This window comes from Notechis scutatus, chromosome 2 (assembly GCF_049901735.1).
Source record: "Notechis scutatus isolate UNSWTSFEM ecotype Mainland chromosome 2, rNotScu1.2, whole genome shotgun sequence".
Taxonomy (NCBI): Eukaryota; Metazoa; Chordata; class Lepidosauria; order Squamata; family Elapidae; genus Notechis; species Notechis scutatus.
This window is the reverse complement of record NC_142010.1, coordinates 49823895-49846466: the sequence shown is the minus strand read 5'-3', so window position 1 is coordinate 49846466 and position 22572 is coordinate 49823895. Positions and strand designations below refer to the sequence as shown.

General features: G+C 37.8%; 1 protein-coding gene across 7 annotated transcripts in view; it reads left to right on the top strand.

The window, feature by feature from the left end:
• PLXNA1 (plexin A1) overlaps nt 1-20803 on the top strand; it is a 403477-nt gene extending 382674 nt beyond the window's left edge. For all 7 annotated transcript variants that reach the window (XM_087954683.1, XM_087954678.1, XM_026678138.2 and 4 more), the window contains exons 31-32: nt 1932-2082; nt 11321-20803. In XM_087954683.1, coding sequence (XP_087810809.1) covers nt 1932-2082; nt 11321-11416 — 247 coding nt within the window. In that variant the 3' untranslated portion in view covers nt 11417-20803. The remainder of the gene's footprint in view (nt 1-1931; nt 2083-11320) is intronic.
• The last annotated feature ends 1769 nt before the right edge of the window (nt 20804-22572 follow it).

The window sequence follows — 22572 nt, the reverse complement described above, 5'->3', positions numbered from 1 at the left end:
CTTCCTTTTTCATGCCAGCATCTCAAGGTAAGGACATCTGGGACAAAACCTCTATATTTTCATTATCTTTTCAGTTGCTAGCCTTAATGCAAACAATATTTTATGACACAGTCTTTTGCATACAGCAAATTATACCATCTTAAGGTTTTCTTTAAAAAAATAATGAGATTCTGCACACTTTGAAAATGATGAGGAAAAAAACTTCCAAATCTTGTGCAATCACTTTTGTACGAGTTATTAAACAGTAGCTCTCTTCTTTGAGAGCTGGGAAAAAGTGCAACAGCTTTAAAGAATTGATCCTTTAAAGTTAATACAACTTTAATGGTTTAACACAGGGGTCCCCAACCGCCGGTCCGCGGACCGATACCGTCAGCGGAACAACTCTTACCGGGCGCTGGCAGCTGGTTGCTGGCGCGCCATCTTTTGGTAAAAAGTGCTTCGGTGAGCTTTTCGGGTAGAAAGCTCACGGAAGCTTTTCATCAAAGATGGCGGCGCGCTCGGTGAGCTTTTCGGGTAGAAAGCCATTTCTACCGAAAAGCTCACCGAGCGCATGGCGCCACCATCTTTTCAATGAAAAAGTGCTTCCGTTGAGGTCACCGGAAGCACTTTTTCGAAAAGATGGCGGCGCCCAGTTGATGCCGGAGCCGGCGCTGGCGCCCAGCTGATGCCGGTGCCGGGCATGCGGCGTCAAAAAGGTTGGGGATCCTGGTTTAACATCTTAAAGCAGCAACATTGCTTTTTTTTTTTGGCTTGGGCAAAACCTAAAGAAAGTGGGGGCTGCTTTAATGATTAGCAGAGAGAGATCTAAAGCACACTCATCGCCTTGATATTCAATACTATTTGCTGCTTGCTTAGTTGGCTATTTTTAATATTAGCCAATATTATACATTATGGTGGTATTTTAGATATAATATTGCCGTTAGGATGTTTCCCACATTGCTAGACTTTTAAAACATGAATCTTTTATGTGGCATATTTATATTCTGGGAGCTGATGTATGTATAATTATAAATTATGCTATAAATGCTAGATAATGATGACTGCTGTTATGGAAGAAATGGGCTTCTATCTTGCTTTCCTAAGTGAAGCCCATTTCTTCCATAACAGCAGTCATCATTATAATTCGGTAACAAACTTTCTAATAAATAAATATAGGATTATAAAACACAATATCCAGATATGTCACTTTCTGCTGCTCTGCTGAGCTCCATTAAGTTCTCCTCATAGGAGCGTCCAACTACTGATCTGTGATTCTGCTTGACATGCCTCACCATGATTTTGGAACAATTCAGGTCTATCTCCAACAACAAATGTAGACAAGACAACTTATAGCCCAAGTTGTTTTCCCTCAGTAATCCTTCTGTGTTTTGCTTTGTGTTTGTAAGTCAGGTGTAACAGTATCAAGCACTCCAAATCCCTATTTAAGATTACCCTAGCATTTCTGTTTCTGCAGAAAGATTGGATCTTTCCCCCAATCTCTTGCACTCAAGCGTCTTTTGTTTGGGGAGTGGGGGGAAGAAGATCTCAATAAATGGTTTACCTCCAATGATCACAGCACCCCTTTAAAGCTGTTTCTCAAGTCCTACTATTTCAACTCACACAAGGAGCTTGGACACTGCCTCATCCCCTCAGTCTTAAGATGTAAAGAGAGACCCTGTATACCCTGTCTGTGAGGGCTTAAGAGGGCTAGTCTGGTTACTTGAACACAAAATGAAGAGTCATTTGGCAGGCAGAACACTATGAAATGGCAAAATGTGCTATGTACATTACAATTGCTTCATTGTAATGAATAGATTTATTACATTTAATCTGAAGACTTGTTAATTAAGTTTATGGCATTTTCCAGATTTATCCTCAGTTTGTTTCCTACCTGCTATTGAACATCTTTATTTTCAACAGCGTGATTTATTTTTCCTCCTTCTCACTTACAGATATTATGCAGATATAGCTAAAATGCCAGCAATCAGCGATCAGGACATGAGTGCCTATTTGGCAGAGCAGTCACGGTTACACTTGAGCCAATTCAACAGCATGAGTGCCCTGCATGAGATCTACTCATACATTACTAAATACAAGGATGAGGTAAGGTATATCAGAACTCTTAGACATACCTTAATATAACTATTTATCTCTGGTTTTTCCCCTCTTTCTTTTGATCCATGAAAAGAAATTCAGAGTGGGGCTGCTTTTATCTCACTGTAAACTCATCATATCATGTGTTAATAGTTGCAGTCAGCTATGAGCACCCACTATTGAGTGTACTGCAGCATTTCCATAAAAATATAAAAGTAGCTCCATTTTTAAAAATATATTTTTAAAATATATTTTAAAAATTATCTGTAATGTGTATAATATATGATACACAATAAACAAACACAAATATGTACATTATAATGATGTCCCAAAATCAGTTATTAAAGGTTGATCTAGGCAGTTACTTACAAAATATCACGGTTGTACATATCATTTCTATTATGTAGATAGAAAACCTATCTGGGCTTTGTCCCACTTTAAACTGAAAGGGATTTTGTCTTCCTGAACAGATAGCTACTTTTTACCATTCTACCATCGATAGCATTTTGGCATACTATGTAAACGGTGTGGTATGCTGGATGCTCTGTAGTGGATAAGAAGATGCTCCAAAGAGTTATAAACACAGCACAAAAAAATCATCGGTTGCTCTCGTTCTTCTTTGGAAGAGATTGCGAAGACCAGACTCCACTCTAGAGCACTAAAAATCTCCACCGACTGTTCTCATCCTGGTCATTCATATTTCAAACTGTTACTATCAGGGAGACATTATAGGTGTCTTAAAATGAGGACTAATAGACTGAGAAACAGTTTCTTTTCCAAGGCAATAATTGTCTTGAATCAAACAGTACATTTGTGATTTAGACTATTTATATAGTGGCATTTTTAAACTATTTAACTTACTAAATGTTTTAGATAGCTTTTAGACTAGGTTTATTATTATTATTATTATTATTATTATTATTATTATTATTATTATTATTATTATTATTATTATTATTTATTATTAAATACTCTGTGGTGTGATTGTGATGTGATGTTTGGGGTACTGTGCTGGAGTAGCTTTCAAATTTCATTGTATTTGTGGAATGCAATGACAATAAAGGTATTCTATTCTATTCTATTCTATTCTATTCTATTCTATTCTATTCTATTCTACTCATCATTAAAAAGATGTGATTCAATTATCCATTTGTTGAGATACTAGAATAGTAGAGGAACCAATTGCACCAAATTATTGAAACGGGATATTAAACTCTCCCAAAGATACCGATTCTTCTCAATCTCACTCTTTCTCCTGATCCTATCAACTCTGACATAGATGGATGAGATAAGAACATTTGTCAAGTAGTCGTTCTTCTAATTTCTCTCCATCAGTATTGATGGTGATGATGATATTAGCCTTCTGAATCATAATGACGTATGCACATATTTTTAAGAAACTCCTTTCTTTTTATTTCACATAACCAACAATCCTGGGTTCCATGAATATCTCTATCCGAGAACTAACCAGGCCCTACAAGCCCAAGCCACCTACAAAATGTTGCCACCTACAAAGACCTTCTATTGAAGCTCTTTTAAATCCTGCATTTGCTTTACAAAGAGAGGACACCTTGTTTCTTTTCTAAAGTTTTGATATGCCTTGAGGTATTTTTATCTGCCTATTATCATTAACCCTTTCTTCTGTTTTGATACAAATTGCTTAAAGTAACAAACGCAGATCACTCCCTTTTATAACAAAACAACACTTTTCCAAAATACAAGGGTGGGGTGGATCACAACAGCAGATAAATAATGGGCCAATAAGAATGGAAGCAGCAAAAGTGAACACATATCATGAAGTAATCAAATAGGAGACAAAAAGAGAATATCTATCAACTTAAACCTGAAGCACTTAACTCTCTAAATGAATGTGTTCCCTGTCAGCTATTCTGGGTCATTTCAATGAGCCCATGTACAAATTACCTTATTTATCATTTTTAGGTGGGGGTGGCATTTACTATCACAAGAGAGTCACTTCAATAAGCCTATAAAGTTTTAAGAGTGGTTAAAAACGTATCTACTGTAATTGGTATGAACAGCAGAAAGTAGTGTTGAACACATTTCTACAATCCTTTATTAAAGCAATAAAATATATGATGCTAATATATATATATATATATATATATATATATATATATATATATATATAAAAAGAGAGAGAGAGAGAGAGAGAGAGAGAGAGAGAGAGAGAGAGAGAGAGAGAGAGAGTGTTATATGGATTTTATTGCCCAACAGAAAGATGTTGAGAGCTGGGGGAAGGGAATTGGTTGCTTATATAAGATAATGAAAGCATTTGTCAAACATTTTTGCATTGTTATCTGGGCAAGGCTCCAAAATTGTTCCCTTCAACAGCCAGTAAAGAAAGTGGCCTGTTCACATAAGTGTGAACAGAGATTAAGGTTTCTTAGAGGTTTCTGCACTCCAGTAAGCTCTGTAGACAGCTGAGATCTCCTGCCCCATGGCAAATTTCCACTTGCCAATGGAATGGCTTGCCTTCAGAGGTTGTTGGTGCTCCATCACTGGAGGCTTTTAAAAAGAGATTGGACAGCCATTTGCTGAAATGGTATCGGGACTCCTCCTTGAGCAAGGGTTTAGACTAGAAGACCTCCTTCCAACTCTGTTATTCTGTTCTTTTTTTCTGGTGACCTTGGGCTAGTCTTTTTCTCAGTCCTAAGAAGAAGGCAGTAGCAAACCACTTCGAAAAAAGTTGACAAGAACATTTCAGGGATTAGTCCAGGCTATTGCTGGGAATCAAAACTGACTTGAAAGCACCACCACCAACAACAAATAGCTTAAGTTTAAATTTTTAGGAACCTTGTCTGATCTTTAGTCATTTATTTGATAAGTTACTTCGGATACGTATGTATGTATGTATGTATGTATGTATGTATGTATGTATGTATGTATGTATATATCTCCACTTCCCTTTGTACTCACAGATACTTTGCTTTTAATAGAAAGCTAGCATGCCACCAAAATCTGTCTCATTTTTATTTCCAAAAATCTTTTGAGTCTCACTAAAGTTTAGGACTATTAAACAATAAAAATGGTGGGTGGTCGCAGCTCTGTGCTGGAACTATGGCCACCTGCCAGAAAGGAAAAGGAAGGGAAGGAAAACTGGGGTAATAGGGAGCACCCCGGGGGATTAGAGAGGTTGGCAGGGAGCAATCTCACCTATTCACAGTCTGGAGAATGGTTATTATGTGATTGATGTGCCCATTATTTGTGAATAGGAAAGCACATTTGTACATCCATTTTGGTAGGAGTGCCTGTGACATGCTTGTTAATATTCCAAGTAAGACCACTATAAAATACATTGCCTACCCATGTTTTGAATAATGTTACTCTGTGTTTAAATATTCTATTTAAATATAAAGTGTTTCGCATATTGGAAATTCTGAAAGTATTGTTTCTGAATGACACCTGCATTTGGATGGATGGTGAAAAGAGTAACATTAATGCCGCATGTCAGTTAACTGAATATTATTGTTTCTTTGTAGACGTGATCTTCAGTTGGATTCTTGTATTTCTCAGTGATAACTTGCATTTTGCAGAACAGAGTTTCTTTGAATATGCAATTCAGAGATCTATTTCAAGTCAGCAGAGTTCCCTCTGTGGTATAATATAATGCTGCGGGGAACATTCCAATTTCCTATTGTTTTTATCCCGTAAAAATAAATTCACTTGCCAGACTTTTATTGGCATTGCATATTAATGATTAATAGTCACTAGATTAACTAAACTAGATTCAGTTACTAGAGTTCTTTTAGATTTCCTATGAACAAGATATTAGAGATAAAAGATATAGAACTATTTCTAGAGAAATACAGACAGAATTATTTGACATTCCAAATTAATGAGATTTTTTTATGCAGATCTACAACTTTTCTTCCTGAGCTGCAAGTAGAAGGATGATGATGATGATGATGATGATGATGATGATGATAATAATACAAAATTTTTAATATTTAAATCAATTTTAATAATTATCCATTCCGAAGTGCTGGTTGCAATGCATAAAAGAGAAAAGCATCTCTTACAGATAGGATAAGAAGCTCCATTTATCACAACTCCTATTAATAACGAGGAATATGGGTTGAACGAGAGATTTCCTGAATTAAGGCTGTCTTTCAAAAGATATTTTCATTCCTCAAGAGTCCACCCAAAAGACAGTGTGATCCTGAAGAACCCCTGTGAGTTGGCCAATTTTTGTTATTCCTGAAGGCCCTTGCAGGCTTTAGATTTTAACCAAGTAGTGGATTCATCAAAACCTCTTAGTAGGGGCACTCTGGAATATCCTTCAACAGTAAAAAAAACCACAAAGACTCTGCCCACCCAGTTGTGATGGGGTGAACTGCTTCCCGAAGGGTCCCCCTTTTTTACTATTGCTTTCTGCAAAGGAATTTATTTATTTAGCACTTGTAATTTTAATAGGCTTTTATATTGTATTGTAAACTGCCCCTAGTTGCTTTGGATAGTGAGACAGACAGTACATATATATTAAATAAATAAATGGAGGAATAGAATAGAATAGAATAGAATAGAATAGAATAGAATAGAATAGAATAGAATAGAATAGAATAGAATAGAATAGAATAGAATTCTTTATTGGCCAAGTGTGGTTGGACACACAAGGAATTTGTTTTGGTGCAAATGCTCTCAGTATACCTAAAAGAAAAGATACATTTGTCAAGAGTCAAGAATAAGGTACAACACTTAATGATAGTCATAGGGTACAATAAGCAATCAAATCATACTAGGAAACAGTCCATATAAATCTTAAGGATACAAGCGACAAAGTTACAGTCATATAGTCACAAGTGGGAGAGGATGGGTGATAAGGAGTGATGAGAAGATTAACAGTAATAGTAGTGCAGACTTTATAAATAGTTGGACAGTGTTGAGGGAATTAGTTGTTTAGCAGAATGATGGCATTTGGGAAAAACCTGTCCTTCTGTCTAGTTGTTCTGTTGTGCAGTGCTCTATAGCATTGTTTTGAGGGAAGGAGTTGAAACAGTTTATGTCTGGGATGTGAGGGGTCTGTAAATATTTTCACAGCCCGCTTTTTGACTCGTGCAGTATACAGGTCCTCGATTGAAGGCAGGTGGGTAGTACTTGTTTTTTCTGCAGTCCTAATTACTCTCTGAAGTCTGTGTCTGTCCTGTTGGGTTGCAGAACCAAACCAGACAGTTACAGAGGTGCAGATGATAGGCTTAATAATTCCTCTATAGAACTGTATTAGCAGCTCCTTGGGCAGTTTGAGCTTTCTGAATTGGTGCAGAAAGAACACCAGTTCTTTTTTGATGACGTTTTTATGCAGTATCATTCTTTTGAATGGAATCCAGAAAGATAAATATTAGTCTCCGTTACAAATAAAACTCCGTGTAACCTTTCCTGTTAATCGTACCTTGATTAAGCTGGGCAAGGTTTAGTGGGTCCCAGCCAGGTGTGGGAAACATAGGTGTGCACCAGCCGTGCCAAGGAAAACCTTTTGTATGAATTGACCCAAGTGTAACCCCGACCTGCCTTAAGGGTGAAGCACTGTATAGAAGGTCACAGGGGTCATCAGTAGGAACCTAGCAGCCAGCACAGTTGCAGCCTTTCAGCACCCTGCCTGCCACCTGGATAAGATCAAGGGCCATCACAAAAACTGGAGCTAGAGGCGGTGGCAGCACCTTCACAGAACAGTTCCTCCAACCCTTTTCACAGCAGCTGCTGCTGCCCTGAGGCTAGTCTCCCAGCTTCCAACATTCCCTTTCATTAGTCTTACAAATCAGCGAGGCCTTAAAAGCAGAAATCAATAGCTAGCAGGGCAAGTGCTACGTGGTTAGAAAGTGCAGCCTTAATGAGCTGCAGGCAAAAGAAGTTGCCAATCCTTGTCTTTTTGGTTAACCACTGTCTGGCATCTGTTGAATGTGCCTCTATAGTCTGCTCTAAAAGTACTGCCTGTGTGTTTGCAGCTCTCAGGAGCTTCTTTTATGATTTTTAATGGGATTAATAAATAGCAGCTGTTCCCTTTGTTTGTTTTCATTCATTAAACACAATTACATGCAGCCCGATTGCACCCTCTTTGATGCAAAATGGGAGGGAATAATTTTTCCTGTTGCTCGGTACTATAATGTGCTGTCATTGGCACTGAATGAAAATCATAATTAATTTTCATTTGGGTTTTTGCGTCTTCCTAATCATGGCGGTCTTTAGAGCAGGTGACAGACAAGTATCTCTCTTTTTTCTCCTCTGTCTCCCCTGCTGTCTTCTGTTTTGCCCTGTTGTGCCCAGAAGTGCCACTGAAAAACAACCAGGCCTTAAAGCTGGTTATAAAATCTTTCCAAACTCACTCGCAAACTTTAGTGATTGTCTCCATTTGAATCAGGAGTAAAGGAGATTTGGAGGAGACTCTCATTCTATTCAGGCCTCCAACACCTTTAAGATCCTAAGATTTGACATCCAGCCCCCCTAATTGGTTGCTTTGGTTGACGTTTGGTATTTTAGCACCACCTAGAGGTGCTTGGGAACAATGCTTCAGGTGAGGAATGAGGCATTGGGGCAGTCAAACTCTGGCCTGGTTTGTTAACTATATGGATTTACAGCCAGACCGTTTTTGTGCCAGGAAGCTAAATACCTTTCATATTGAGAAAACGTTTGGAACTAGATACAAGAAATCTTTTCCTATAGGATAACAGCCTTAGAATAGCTTCCCACAGGGCATGATGTTGGACTGGCTAACTTCTTTCTTGATCTGATGATTCCACCTGGATGTACCAGCTCTGTGGCATGTAACTTTTGTGCCTTCCTTTATTTGCGACATTGCAGCCTTCCCCAAAGCCCTGGGCAACAGTGCTGTGTGTGCTCCCCATCATTTCTGCATGTTCAATATGGGAAGCCCAAAGGTGTCACAGCTGCTTTTAATCACAGGGAGCTTATTTCCATATTACTTGTAGGATTTGTGATGGGCCTTTCCTGCTTTCGAATAGTCAGCCTATTAATCATACAAGAGTTTGTTTCCAATTATGCAGCCAATGAAATGGTTAATTGAGTTCTTTTTGATGGATGCCTCGACATTTAATTGGAAAAAAAATACAGCTTGCACTCACAACAAATGTAACCACTATAATGGGATTTCTGATGAGATTGCATTTTAATCATCCCTTTTTAAACAAAAAAAAATCTGGCAGTGCAATTGAAAGGGAGGTGGGGTTGGGGAGCATTTCTTTTTTATCCCTCCACTTTCTCAATCCTTTCCTGCCAAAATTTCCCTTCTCACTCAACTGTCACTAGGCCTACTCTCAACACCCCACCCTTCAGTTTATTAATATGGTTGATTAAAGAATGGATTTCCAAGAATATGTACAAATGGTGATCTAAAGGTTTTCATCTGATTCTGAGAACAGAACTAAAATGTAGGATGCATTTTTAGCTCTTTGAGTAGGAAAGATGTTTATTATATGAATTTGACTGTATTCCATAATTATGTCCTTTTTTCTAGTGCCTTCAATAAAAGCCTTAAGTATGCTAAATTCCATTACTTGACTTGTTTTCTGAATGGCACTGAAGTATAAGCCTATTTAGTGGAATGAAATTTTGGTGGAAAAATTCCAGAATTGCCATTTTCTGGTATTCTAAAATATAGTGTGAATAGCAATAGGTTCTTTCATCAATTGAGGCAAATCTGACTGCAATTGAATATGAAATCTACATTGGATCAATGCATTTAGATTCTTCAGCATTTCTTCTTGCCTTGCCCAACAACCAAAGATACGCACTCACTGCTTATATAAGTTTCACTCCTTAACAGAGACTATAAGGCTCATAATCTCCTTTAGATTGAATGAGCTCAGGATGACCTAAACAGAACCATTTGAAAATGTTGACTATCTGAGAAATGTCTCATTGTGGATAGTAATGAATTTAAAAACAAAGTGAGTCTGCAGAAGAGTGACTTAAAAGGGTTCCATGGAAGGCCTTTGAATATTCTGTTCAAAATATTTAACTGCTAAAGAAACCGTTTCTTTATCAGTTTCAGAGGTGTCCATGATTTTCCTGGAATTTATCCCATTGTTTGTTTTGTATAATTATCAGGTTTTATGTCCATGAAGAACCATTTTCTCATATATTTTCAACATCAGAACTAATTTAGACATTAAGAAAACATATTATTTTTCTGGACCTGTGTGGGTGAGTTATGATTCAGGTCAACGTAATGCTTGGCTATTCTACCTCAATGTGGCAAAACATTCAGGTGGATTAAATCTACCCCGTTTGGCTGCTTTGGTTTAATAACAATGGTTTCTGCACAACGCATGTTCAGAAACTATTTTTTTATTGATTGGGATGAAGAAGGATAGTCATTCCAATAAACAGAAAGAAAATGCTTATACATTCCTGCCTTTCATAATAAATGGCTTAAATTGTTTTTCACCTCCACATTTTGAAACCCAAATTGATGAGAGGAAATCTGCAGAGAGAAGATACTAACAGTTTTAGAGGAAAGCTGACTACAAACCAAGTTAAGCATGTCTCCTACTCTTAGTTATCATGTTTTCTAGTGATCTGGCAAGTAAACCCAAACCATTCATTTGAAGGCAACAAAGACAATTGGGGGGCTGGAGGCTAAAACATGAAGAACGGTTGCAGGAATTGGCCATTTCTAGTTCAATGAAAAGAAATACTGGGGTGACATGATAGCAGCGTTCCAATATCTAAGATATATGCCACGAAGAAGAGGCACCAGAAGGCAAGGCAAGAATCAATGAATAGAAACTAACCAGGAAGGGAACCAACCTAGAACTAAGGAGAAATGTCTTAACAGTTAGAACAATTAATCAGTAGAATGACTTGCCTCTAGAAACTGGGTGTTCCAACACTGGAGATTTTTAAGAAGAAATTGGACAATCATTTGTCTGAAATGGTATACGGTCTCTCACGTGAGCAGGGGGTTGGGTTAGAAGATATTTATGGTCCCTTCCAACCCAGTTATTGTTATTAACTTCAAATTCGAGCTTATGCTCCAGTATTTTCCCCTAATCTCTTCCTATCTTTGATGTTTGGGAAACCAGACACATCATATTTTTTTCACTGTGTTCCGTTGTCTCCTTAATGTTGTCCTGTTTGGCCTTTTGATGGTTCAAAGAAGATTCCTTCTGGCTTTCCTGTTTGTGAGCTCCTTGTGGAAAGTATTTCAGATTGTAGAGGATTTTTTTTTTATTAAGAGTAGTAATCTTTTCCTTTCTGCTCTTTCCTTTATCAGATTTTAGCTGCTTTAGAGAAGGATGAACAGGCCCGAAGACAACGGCTGCGAAGTAAGTTGGAGCAGGCAATTGACACAATGGCCCTAAGTAGCTGAAAAGGCCGAATTGTTGTTGCAGACTTCCTAGCAGCAGAGGCAAAAAGAGAAAGGGGCAAGCAAGTTGCAGCAACAAGAAAACACACAAGATCTATTGGGGCTCAGCACAAAACAGTGCACAGAGTCTGCTGCGTCTTTGAACCTTTTGCACCGATTGAACAGAAGAAAATCAAACAATCCTTTAAATCATTGTTATCAAAGCAAATTGAAACAATTTAAGGACCTTTTTGAAAGGAGCGACTGACGTGGCAAAGAACCTGAGAGACCCAAGAGATGTGTGAGAAGAGCCCGGGGGAAGAAATTCCAGCTGAACTGCTACTGTCCCTTCCCCACCAAGGCCTGCCCCAAATCTGGCAAAGGAAGGTTGGGGCATGCACTAACTTCTAGGGCAATGTTTTTACATTACGTTTTTCTTATAGCAGGCGGGTGGGGCAGTCTTATCATTTTTTTTCCTTCTGTATTTGCTTCGATTCCCGCCTTGACTGGACAACTCAACTCTTCAATCTACTCCTCCTTTCTTTCTCCCTGGCCTCTACTGCCTCTAGTGTTAACTGCTAAATTTGCACAATTTTCACAAGCTAATGCTGTCCTGTTAGGGGACTGAAAGGTTATGGAGGGGAGGGAGGTTGCAAATCTGCAAGAAATCTTTGCAAGATTTTCCCCCCCCCAACAAATGATTGGTGTGGGAGAGAAATGAGGGTGAGTAGAACCTAGAGAAGCAGTCCCAGGCCTCCTTTATTCTTTCTACAGTTCATCCTGTGCCATTTTAAAATGTTATTGAGCACAGGCCAAATAAATGCTCTCATTTTGAATGCTGCTTAAGAGTGTGCTGGAGACTTAGGAACAGGAAGACAAATAAAAAGCCTAAAATAAAAAAAGAGAGATAGGCACATATGAAAACAAGCTCGCCTAAAGGAAGATTTTTCTCATCTATAAGAAGCAATGCAACTTCCCAATACACTTTGCATTGGATTTTTATAGAAGTCAGAATCGGCTTTTATAAGCAGAGTTTAACAACTCTCTCAAAATTGTCCCTACTCAGTTTTCATTGTACACACACACACACACACACACACACACACACACACACACTTCTCCATGTGTAAGCTTTCCATTCAGAGATCAAAGATATTTTCAAAGAAGCTCTCCATGTACAAGTGTCATATAGCCAGAGAGAAAGGACCTATCTAGTCTTAATAGTTCAGTATTGCAAAGGAGAATGTTCAGGTTAAGCAGGATCATGCAGGCAGTTTAGAGAAAAGCTACTTTTGCTTTTGAAATTGCATTGCTCCACCTCATTCCACTGGCATTCCCCACTGGCAACATTTTAAAGCCTGGTCAGATTATCAGAAGGGCAGTCTTTATTCAAAAAAAAAAAAATTAAAACAAATTGACAGTGTGTTCCCACATCCAGTTGCAGTTTAGCCCAGATGAATATGGCATGTCGATTCCAGCATTGTTTTTATGTTAAGCGTGTGTGTGTATGTGAGAGAGAGATTGTGCATGCTCATAGACATATAACTCTTCCAAATACTGAATATAACAGTCTTATATCTTCAGCAGGCTAATTCCAAAAACAAAACCAGGCTTAAAGTTTAAAGCAGGCTTGTCCAACCTGTGGCCTTTGGTCTACATGCATTCCACAAGATCATAAACCTTCCACGTTATTATGTGGCTTATATATGTTATCGTCAATGTGTGAAATTCAGCATTTTATAGAATGCCTAGGAAATCTTATAGTATGAAACATTTAACATGTCTCACATTTCCTAGGCATTCTATGCAGTGCAAAAAGGCAAACCAGAAAATTATAAACTATTCCTGCTAAAATCCCATTCTAGCCTTCCTTGTTGCAACATGTAGGTCAATGCTGGACTTTTTGTCTGGTTTTTTTTTTTCAGTACGAAAAAACTTTATTTTTTTCATTTCTTCTATTATTTTCATATATGTCTTTCCAATAAAGCGATAGAGTTAGGGTGACAGTTAGCCTAAACCTAAGGCTAAGCTAATCCTAACCCTTTTCATGTCTCTCTTTCCATGTTTTTCCTAAATAGTTCCTGTCATTCTGAACTCCTTAGCATCAGGGTGTTTTAATAATAATATACAAAACACTAATGCTCTGATGGTCACTTCAAAAAATCCTTTCTTAGTGAGCACCTAGAAGCCAAGAGGAACATACGTGCCAAATTTCAAATACTTTGCTTAGAAATGTCACCCATTCTTTTTCTCATATGTTTTGTTTGTTTTCCTGTTTTCTATTTTATAACAAAAGAAAATAAATATACTGGAAAGAGAAATGTCACACATTCTATACATTTCCTAGGCATTCTATACAGTGCCAGCTTTTCACACATATAAACTAACTATTATATATTTAATATGCAGTCTAAGACAATTCCACTTCACTCAGTGTGGCCCAGGCTAGCCAAAAGGTTGGACAATCATGCTTTAAAGCAAGAAATAATGGCTAAGCCACCAAAGCTGAGCCTGCAACCAAGTGTTCTTTGTGCACAACCAAATATTCTGTGAGAAACAGACATGACAGCAACTGGATTGATAGATCAGCCCATGAGAAGGAAAGAGAAAACATGGCTCTTTAATTGCATGGAAGTATAACCAGGATCTTTTTTATAGGCTGATATCAGCGATTGGTTATGATCTCTCCGGAAGGTGTTTGGATGCTTGACTTCTTGTTAGAAACTTTAAATCAGGGGTCTTCAAGCTTGGCAAGTTTAAGATTTGTGGACTTCAATCCCAGAATTCCTCCTTCAGTCATATTAGCTCAGGAATTCTGGGAGTTGAGGTCCACAAATCTTAAACTTGCCAAGTTTGAAGACCCTTGCTTTAAATGATCTATGACCAACACAATATTCTTACTCTCAGTTTATTTAAAACTTGCTTTGGTTGCCTTGCCGCCCTGTTTCTTTAGGTGGGGGATAAATAATAATATCCATAGGAAGAGCATAGGATTGTCTGCTCACATTTAATGTTAGTGCCTATGTTAGCAGAAAAGTACCAGAAAGGTCACTGTCCCTTCCTCACCTGTCCTAACTGGACACCTACTTTCTATTTTCTCCTATTTCTGCCAACCCAAAAATTGTAATTCCTTTCTATCCTGATTCTGAGCATTACCTGATTCTGGGGTTGTTGGTTAGCAAACAATCACCAGGGGAAGCAGATGCCAACATTGGAAAATAATGGGAAGCCTGTTAAAAACTGAACAGAGAGTCTTGGTTACTTGCTTGCTCTCTAAGGCTGAATCAGACATTTCCCACACGATTTAAAAGCAAGGCTTCCTTTATTGCTACCATGGAGATTTCCAAGGTATCTTGTAATGTTTTGGAATGGAATGTGTGTTCCTTTGTCTTGTCTTGGCACAGTTCATTTGGAAGGTGTCCTCAGTTAAAAGCAAAGCCTTTATACAGGTAGTCAAAATGATGTATGACCATTCGTTTAACAGCCCAAAGGGATGACGGTGCTTTCGTTGGGATTCTTCCTGAATTCTGTTTCCTTTTTCCTTCCCTTCTGTCACTTATTTCTTCATCATTCCATCAAATATTCCACTCTTTGCATGAAAACATTCAGTTCCATTCTGCATGTAAAGCTTTCTACTATTGTTTTAAATTTACCAGTGTGTTGAAGTCACTGCCCTAATTCAACTCAGGTGACCAAATCCACTCAATTGTCAGCCTTCACCTATTTGCCTATTAAGTACCAATAAATTAAGCTGTTCTCTCAGCTGACCTAGCATTGAAAGAGAAGGTATTGTAAAACATACCAAGCCTGATCCTACCTAAATAAGTGGAAGAGAGAGGTGTGATATCTCTCTCTGTGTGTGTATGTGTATGCGTGTGTATGTGTGTAAATACACACAAAATGTTACAATCGAATTTTTACGCCTCAGTGGGGCAACTGTACAATTAAGTTGGAGGAGTTTAAACAATATCAAATGTGGCTTTTTACACTAAACAGTGGAAAATACCAAATGGGAAAAAAAACACATTAACATTCCTCACCAGTAGAACAATCCTTTGAATATACATCTCAAATTACTTTGTAATTTTTATTTTTAATTATTTCTTTAATTAAAGAGGAGGAAGAGGAGGAGGAGACAATAAAATAAAACAAACTAAAAAAAATCTGTGGAGTCCTGAGATAATTCTGGATCCATAAAGACCTGTGGGCTGTTGCATGACTGTGATAGAATTTAGTCTGAGTTAATCTTTTTTCAAAAGAAAAAAAAATGCAAGTGTTGAATATTAGAGGTTTGGTTAGACTTTTATTTTTTTGAAATTTTGGACTTCATTTGTCACTTCTTGTACAAGAAACAAAAAAGAATTAATGTAAATTGTTTATTTCTGGAAAATGGTACTCAAATAAGTCTTAAAGGACAGCTAAATGTTGCTGCACATGAAGGATACCATAATGGTTTAGAGGTTCACCTCTCCAGACTTTGAAATCTGCTTGGGACTATAAACACTCTATGATTTATATTCCTTAATATGGCTTATCTTTTCACTTTACAAATTGTATCATGGATCACAAAGTAGTAAATTTGGCTTTACTGTCTCAAGTGATCCGAATCTTCATCTGTTTTGATTAATACAAAGAAGCCATTTCTTTTTTAAAAAATACATATCTTTTTCAGGAGCTGCTTAGAATCCTAGTGCTTATGCTTGAAAAGGAACTTGGAGATCATTTCATCCAACTGCCCAACGCAGCAGTCTGCTACTTTATGGCCATCCAACTTCTGTTTAAGCACTAGCAAAGAGGGGCAGTCTGTTCCATTATTGAACAGCTTTTAAGATTAGGATATTTATTCAAATCTACTTATATAAATCCCCCATTTTTCATTTTGCATCCTGGAACAACAATCCTTCCCTGTCTTCTGTGTGACAGCTGTTCAGTATGGCAGTCATCTGTCACTCCTCTTCTCCAGGATAAACATGCACTTTCAACTGTTCCTTGTATGTTTTTCCTTCCAGACCTTAGTTTCTCTCCTTTGGATGTGCTTTAGGTTGTCAATATTCTCCTTAATATGGAGTGCTCAGAACGGGACACAATATTATAAATGCAGTGTGACCAATACTGAATAGATGGGAGCAATTCTATTGATGTTGTCATGTTACTTTTGATACTACAATCTAAGATTGCATTTGCTTTTTTTCTTTTCTTTTTCATTTTGCAGCTGTATCACATTGTTGGCCATGTTAGCAAGATCCCTCCAGATCCATTTTGCATATATTACGGCCCAGTATGGTCTTCTTCCCAGTTCTTATATTCATACCTTTGATTTGCCCTAGCCAAACTTTGCATTTGTCCATGTTGACATTCACAGTGTTAGTTTCTACTCATTTCATCTTCTGAAAATCCTCCTGAAGGTGAAGTATTTGCTGCCCCTTCATGTTTATGTCATCTGAAACCTGATAAAACTTTGCTACCCCTTGTCCAAGTCATGTACAAATAGGTTGAACAGCACAGATCCTGAAATGCAGCATTTGTTACACCACTCAATACTTATTTCCAGCTAAACAATTAGCCAATTAGATTGGTTGGGTACAGTCTTTCAAGTAAGTCCCTCTCCGGCTGATAGAATAGCCTAATCCACTAAAAATTCATGAGATTCTCTGCTGAATGCTTTCCTGAAGTCAAGGGAGACCATGTACACACCATCCCCATTATGACTAAACTGATCACCAAGATCAGTTGGTGCCACATGTCTTATTTTTGATAAAGCCATGCTGGAGTTTCCTTATTGATATTAGGGTGATCGTGAAGTACATTAGTATTGGACTTACATGAAGGTCCTGCAGAATGCAAAATTAAGTAAAGAGATTTGGGGATTTATTATCTTTGAATTTTTTTTGCTTATGAAACAGCTTGTTTTTCCCCGTTATTGGCCTTGATTCAACTAAACCATTATCATCATTCTGTGGCAATGATTTGACCCCTGGGGAAAGGAGCCCTTGCCAAATATAAACAAATAAAATGAAATAAAAAATAATAATAATGATGAAGTGTGTGGAGAAGTCGACGTTTTTCTGTATCTTCTAGGTTCTTTGCCAGGTGGACAAACAACTTCAGTTAAAATAGCTGGAAAGCAATACATTAATCAGTGTATGGCCAAGTAAAGGTAGGTAATCTATTGGTGGAGCAAATAGATCCTGAATCTACTGCTTATTTCCAGGCACAATGATAGCCTGGTTAATGCTTTTTCACATGCAAAGTCTTCACTCAAGAGATAGAAAGTGAGATTGATCCATTATAGAAATATTCAGATGGGCATGACTGCTTTGTATTGAGGGATGCCTCTCTGTATTTTGAAGGGGGAGGTATAATTGTCTGGTTATATCTATCCGTTTGTCTGCTATTTACAGAGCCAGCCACTTTCCAGACAGTGCCTGAGGCAAAAGAGGAGCTCAGTGACTGTCCCAAAAACAGGAGAAAAATGTAGGCAACTGAACCCAGATGCTCATCTTTTTCACCATGGTGCTTGTGGTTTCACAGAAAATAAACAGTTATTTGTGGAACCATGCATTCTTCCTGTATTTCCAAAGGGCTTACAGTCAGATTCAAAGGGATTGCTCTAATGAATAAACAAAGCATCCCTTTAATCCTATCTTATTGTAGTTTCAAACCCTGCACTATCAGGATTTGAACGCTTGTATAAAACCCTACATAGGATCAGTTCCACACTGCAAATAGTTCTGGAGACTGGCTGTTCACTTGATGTCACCATGCAACTTACAGAGTTGATCATCCTTGCCTGCCAATGGAGTTGTTCACTTCTTTGTACTACACTAATGGGAGTCTTGGTGATGTAACTTGTGCTTATCTGGTTGCCTTTTTTAATTCAGTGTCTCAACCTGGTTAAAATATTTCAATATGAGAGCAAACCTGCATTCATCTTTGTTCAATTTCTCTCCCCATCACTAAGCAGTTGATATTTTTGCATGCAAAATTATTTAAATAATTAAATCATCTGACAATGGTTCAGTATTAATCCTATGAGTTCATTGAATACATGGGGAAGGTTGATACTACTATATTGCTGAAAGTTTTTAAACGGTGGAGTCATAACACCCATTTGAGCAAAACTTACTAAGTCAACATACTTATGTCCCTTTTTAGTGTCCATGGAAAATAAATATTTTGAAACATTAGACCAATTTTTTTCTTTTTTTTTTTTTGGTATGGTATAGCCTTTTGATAGCATCATTCTTTTTTTTTTTCCTGGTGGGTAAATAAGGCCTATTGTTGGCAATATCCTCCAAAGTTAGCTTATGTAGCAAATTCATATTTTATGAAATTATCTTACAAAGTGGTTTTCCTAGTGAAAGAGTCATTTTAAAAGTTAGGCATCTTTGTAGGCATTTAATCATTTCTCTTCTTTGATGTTCATCTACCCTGTTTTATTTAACTACTGTATATTGAAAGTCAACATACTTCTGATACCAAAATTCCTAAATGGATTGAGGATCCGTAGCCTGCTTCTCCAGTTCTTTGAAATATCTGGCTAGCTCCTCATGGATTACATGGACTTTTCATCTTACTCTTGTAGGGCCATTCTTGTGTTCCTAAGCAACGATTCTCTTAGCTTTTCACTTCTGTTGATGTTGTGTAAGCTGTCCTTTCTTATTTCCACTTATTTCTCATGAGGGTCTGCTCTTCTCATATATCTGTTTATAGTTTCTTTCCTATTAAGAGTGGGGATTAACAGTAAGGAGCGGCAGAATGAATTTACTTTCCACAAGTATAAATATTTTATTAGATTTTTCATCAGATTATGTTGACCCTTGATGCACCCAGTTATACAAATACTCTGCCAAGATAATGTCAGAAGCTTTGACTGCAATATTGAATCCCCAGAAGTTTCTGTAGTTAAGCAGTTATTTTTTAACTGTAGTTATTCATGTCATTACAATAGGCAAGATATTTGGATATGCCTTTTGATTGATGCTCAAATGACATAACAAAGTTGTATACATTAGCAGGAAAATTTTTGATGAACATGTCTTTACAAAAATCCTTCAAAAGCAAAACAGTGGAATATTAAAATGGCAATCCTGATACTGAATAAATAGAGATTATCCAACACATTTTTCTAACTAAAGTTAACTCAAGGATTTCTAAAAGCATCAAATATCAGAAACAAAAAGGGTATTTATCATGTCACTACTTAAAATTGCACTTAAGCATTATGCCAATTGATTCCAATGAATATTATTTGCAATTCCCTACCAATAAATCTAGTGTCTACTCCAGCATCCATGACTTGATAAAATTTCCATTATTTGAATACCCTTGTAGGAAAAGATGCATTTGAAATACTTTTTGTTCTTCAGGGACTAGTTCAGCTTTTACATTCAGTGTTCATAAGCTTACTCATATTTCATTTCCCTCCTTTAGTCTCCCATCGCTTGCATTCTTAAATATAAATGCAGTTTTAGGGCACAATGGGAATGAGTTGAAGGAGCAACTTGGTAGAAAAATGATGAAGGCACTGTGATTAATAAATTATCTGATCTGAAACTGCACAGTTCTGAGAGAATGACTTGAAAGAGCAAATTTGAGACAGCTTTTTTCCCCTTAAACCATTGGCTTTTCTTCAAAGTTCATTGTGTTCTAACATAAGAAATCCTTCAGCAAGTGAGAATGACAAATCAGTTGTCTTCAATTACTTCCCAAAATGTGCAAAATTACAGAAGTCTAATAACATGCACCAAATCCCATCCATGTGATCTCCACACTCTGGACTGTTTTGCTAGAGTAGAAGGCACTGATTCTGCTTTCATCTTTCAGGCAGACAGCCTGAAGGACAAACACTAGCTCAATGCAGCAGGCTTTATAATTTAACCCAGGTTCTTTTTGCACATGTGCTCCAAGAAAGATTATACAGGGAGTAAGTACTTCCAGCTCCTTGGAACTGGAAGGTTAAGGGATAGTTCCCAAATGTGGAATAGGGGAGTGGGTACACTGGACATGAGAGTGAACTAATCCCTTTTTCCCTTGCAATGTTCCTCTTTTCAGCACTTTTGGTACTTCTTTGGGCTGAATATATATTCCAGCACTGTAGGGCGCTGCCACTCACACTTATTTCTAAGAAATGTCAAGGCTGCAGTTAACTGTCCTTTAAGAAACGGGGAAGGGGGTGGTATGGGAGGGGAGGCAGAGAGGAAACCATAAAAAACAGAATTTTAATAGTAAAATAAAAAAAACATAACTTTATGTGATTGTTTCAGACTTGAAGCAACTGTGCCAGTATGGCAGGTCGGCACCCTTTGGTTGTGTAAATATCCTGCTATTTCCTATTTTAATGTTCTTCAGATTTAGTACTTGTAAATAAACACGCACATTAAGAAGAGATTAAACATTTTTGCTATAGAACGTGTCTTGTCTGACTTTGTGAATATTGGGTTTTGGTTTGAGAGAAACTCGGAAATATAGAAGTGACACGAGGCAAGGGACTCCATGTGCGCTAATTTGCAGGTCCCTGCAGCTTGACTAAAACATTTTGTATCATTCCTTTATTTGAGCCTCAGTGTGATCTTTTCTACTTGTTCCAGTATTTTTTGTTCTCCGTTATAGGCCCTCGGCTCTGAAGCAAGCAAATTGTGTATTATTTGAGAAAAACTGAATATCCATGCTGGACCTAGAACCCTTGTTTTGCTTCCTTTCCTAGAAGAGTTGATAATCATATATGCATCTATGGCTTCCACTGGTCTGAATTAGAAGAAATACGCTACTTGGTCCGTGGAATATAGTACCTTTCCTTTGCCAGCTCCCCAAATGTTTATTTTTTATTTTTGCAATGGCACAATGCAGTGGAGTCCACTGGGTGCCACTAATGCTGATATCCCAATTGGCATAACCCACCAGCTTCCTACTCTTGATCTTATCTGGGTCTCTCGTTCCTGTCAACAGCTACTGCTGCCAATGTCCCCAGGTTTTTCTTGCTCTTCCACTATCTCACTCCATGAAACACTCATGAAAGATGCATGTTTCACTTTAGGCACCATTGTTTCTTGCACAGATTATGGGAATGTTGCATGGAAGTGACTATCTGACCCCAATGATCAGCAGTGGAATTTAAAAAAACTCACTTTAATCCTGGTTTAATCTATAAGAATTTAAGTGTATATCAGTCTTCCAATATCTAAGAGGGAGCAACCCAGGGGTGGGATGCTACTGGTTCTGCCTGGCTCTATAGAACCAGTAGCTCTGAAGAGCAGCAGACACTGAACCGGTTCTGGGTCTGCTGCTGTTTGGCCCACCTGCCCACCTGGGCTCTTACCTGTCCTTTATTTCCTGCCTTTTCAACCTCAGCTGTATTGTGCAGCATAGCTGCAGTTGAAAATGCAGTAAGAAAGCACTTATCAGCTGTCCCGGCAGCACAGCTTAAGGTTTATTACACACACACGCATGCACGCATGCATGCACAAAACATAATCACCGAACCGGTAGTAACACTGGTTGAATCCCATCCCTGGATCAACCTATTTTCCAAAGTACCTGAAGACAGGACAAGAAGCAATGAAGGAAAACTAATTAAGAGATAAATAAGGAGAAATTTCCTAACAGTTAGAGCAATCAGTGAAACAGCTTGCCTTCAGAAGTTTTGGATGCTCTTATCATTGAAGGCTTCTAAGAAAGAGATTGGACAACCATTTGTCTTGAAATGTTATAGGGTCTCCTGCTTGAGCAGGGGGTTGGACTAGAAGATCTCCAAGCCACTTTCAACACTGTTATTCTCCTTTTTTACATTTTAAGGAGTTCAGACACGACATGAATGGTGCTATGGATCTGCAGCCTTGAGGTTATACGGGGGTTTCTCTGTTGGCAAAATAAAACTACAACAGGTTCCTGTAAAAATCCAAATGGCCACTTAATTGGGAAGGTATGAGTAACACAACAATCTTCTCAAGGCAGTCTGATTCACCTAATCCTTCGAGAAGGTTTCTGCAGAAAGAGAAAGCCTTCCTCCTTAGATGCAGAATAACAGGACATAACATGCAGGAAACAAGGGGCTATTGGAAAACTTGTCTGCAAGTACCTTGCAAAAAGCAGGCTGTCAAATGGCCATCTGTTTGCAATGTGTTGCAGAACAGATCTGAGAGCTGATGCTAAATGTGCATCAATCTGAATTATTCAGATCT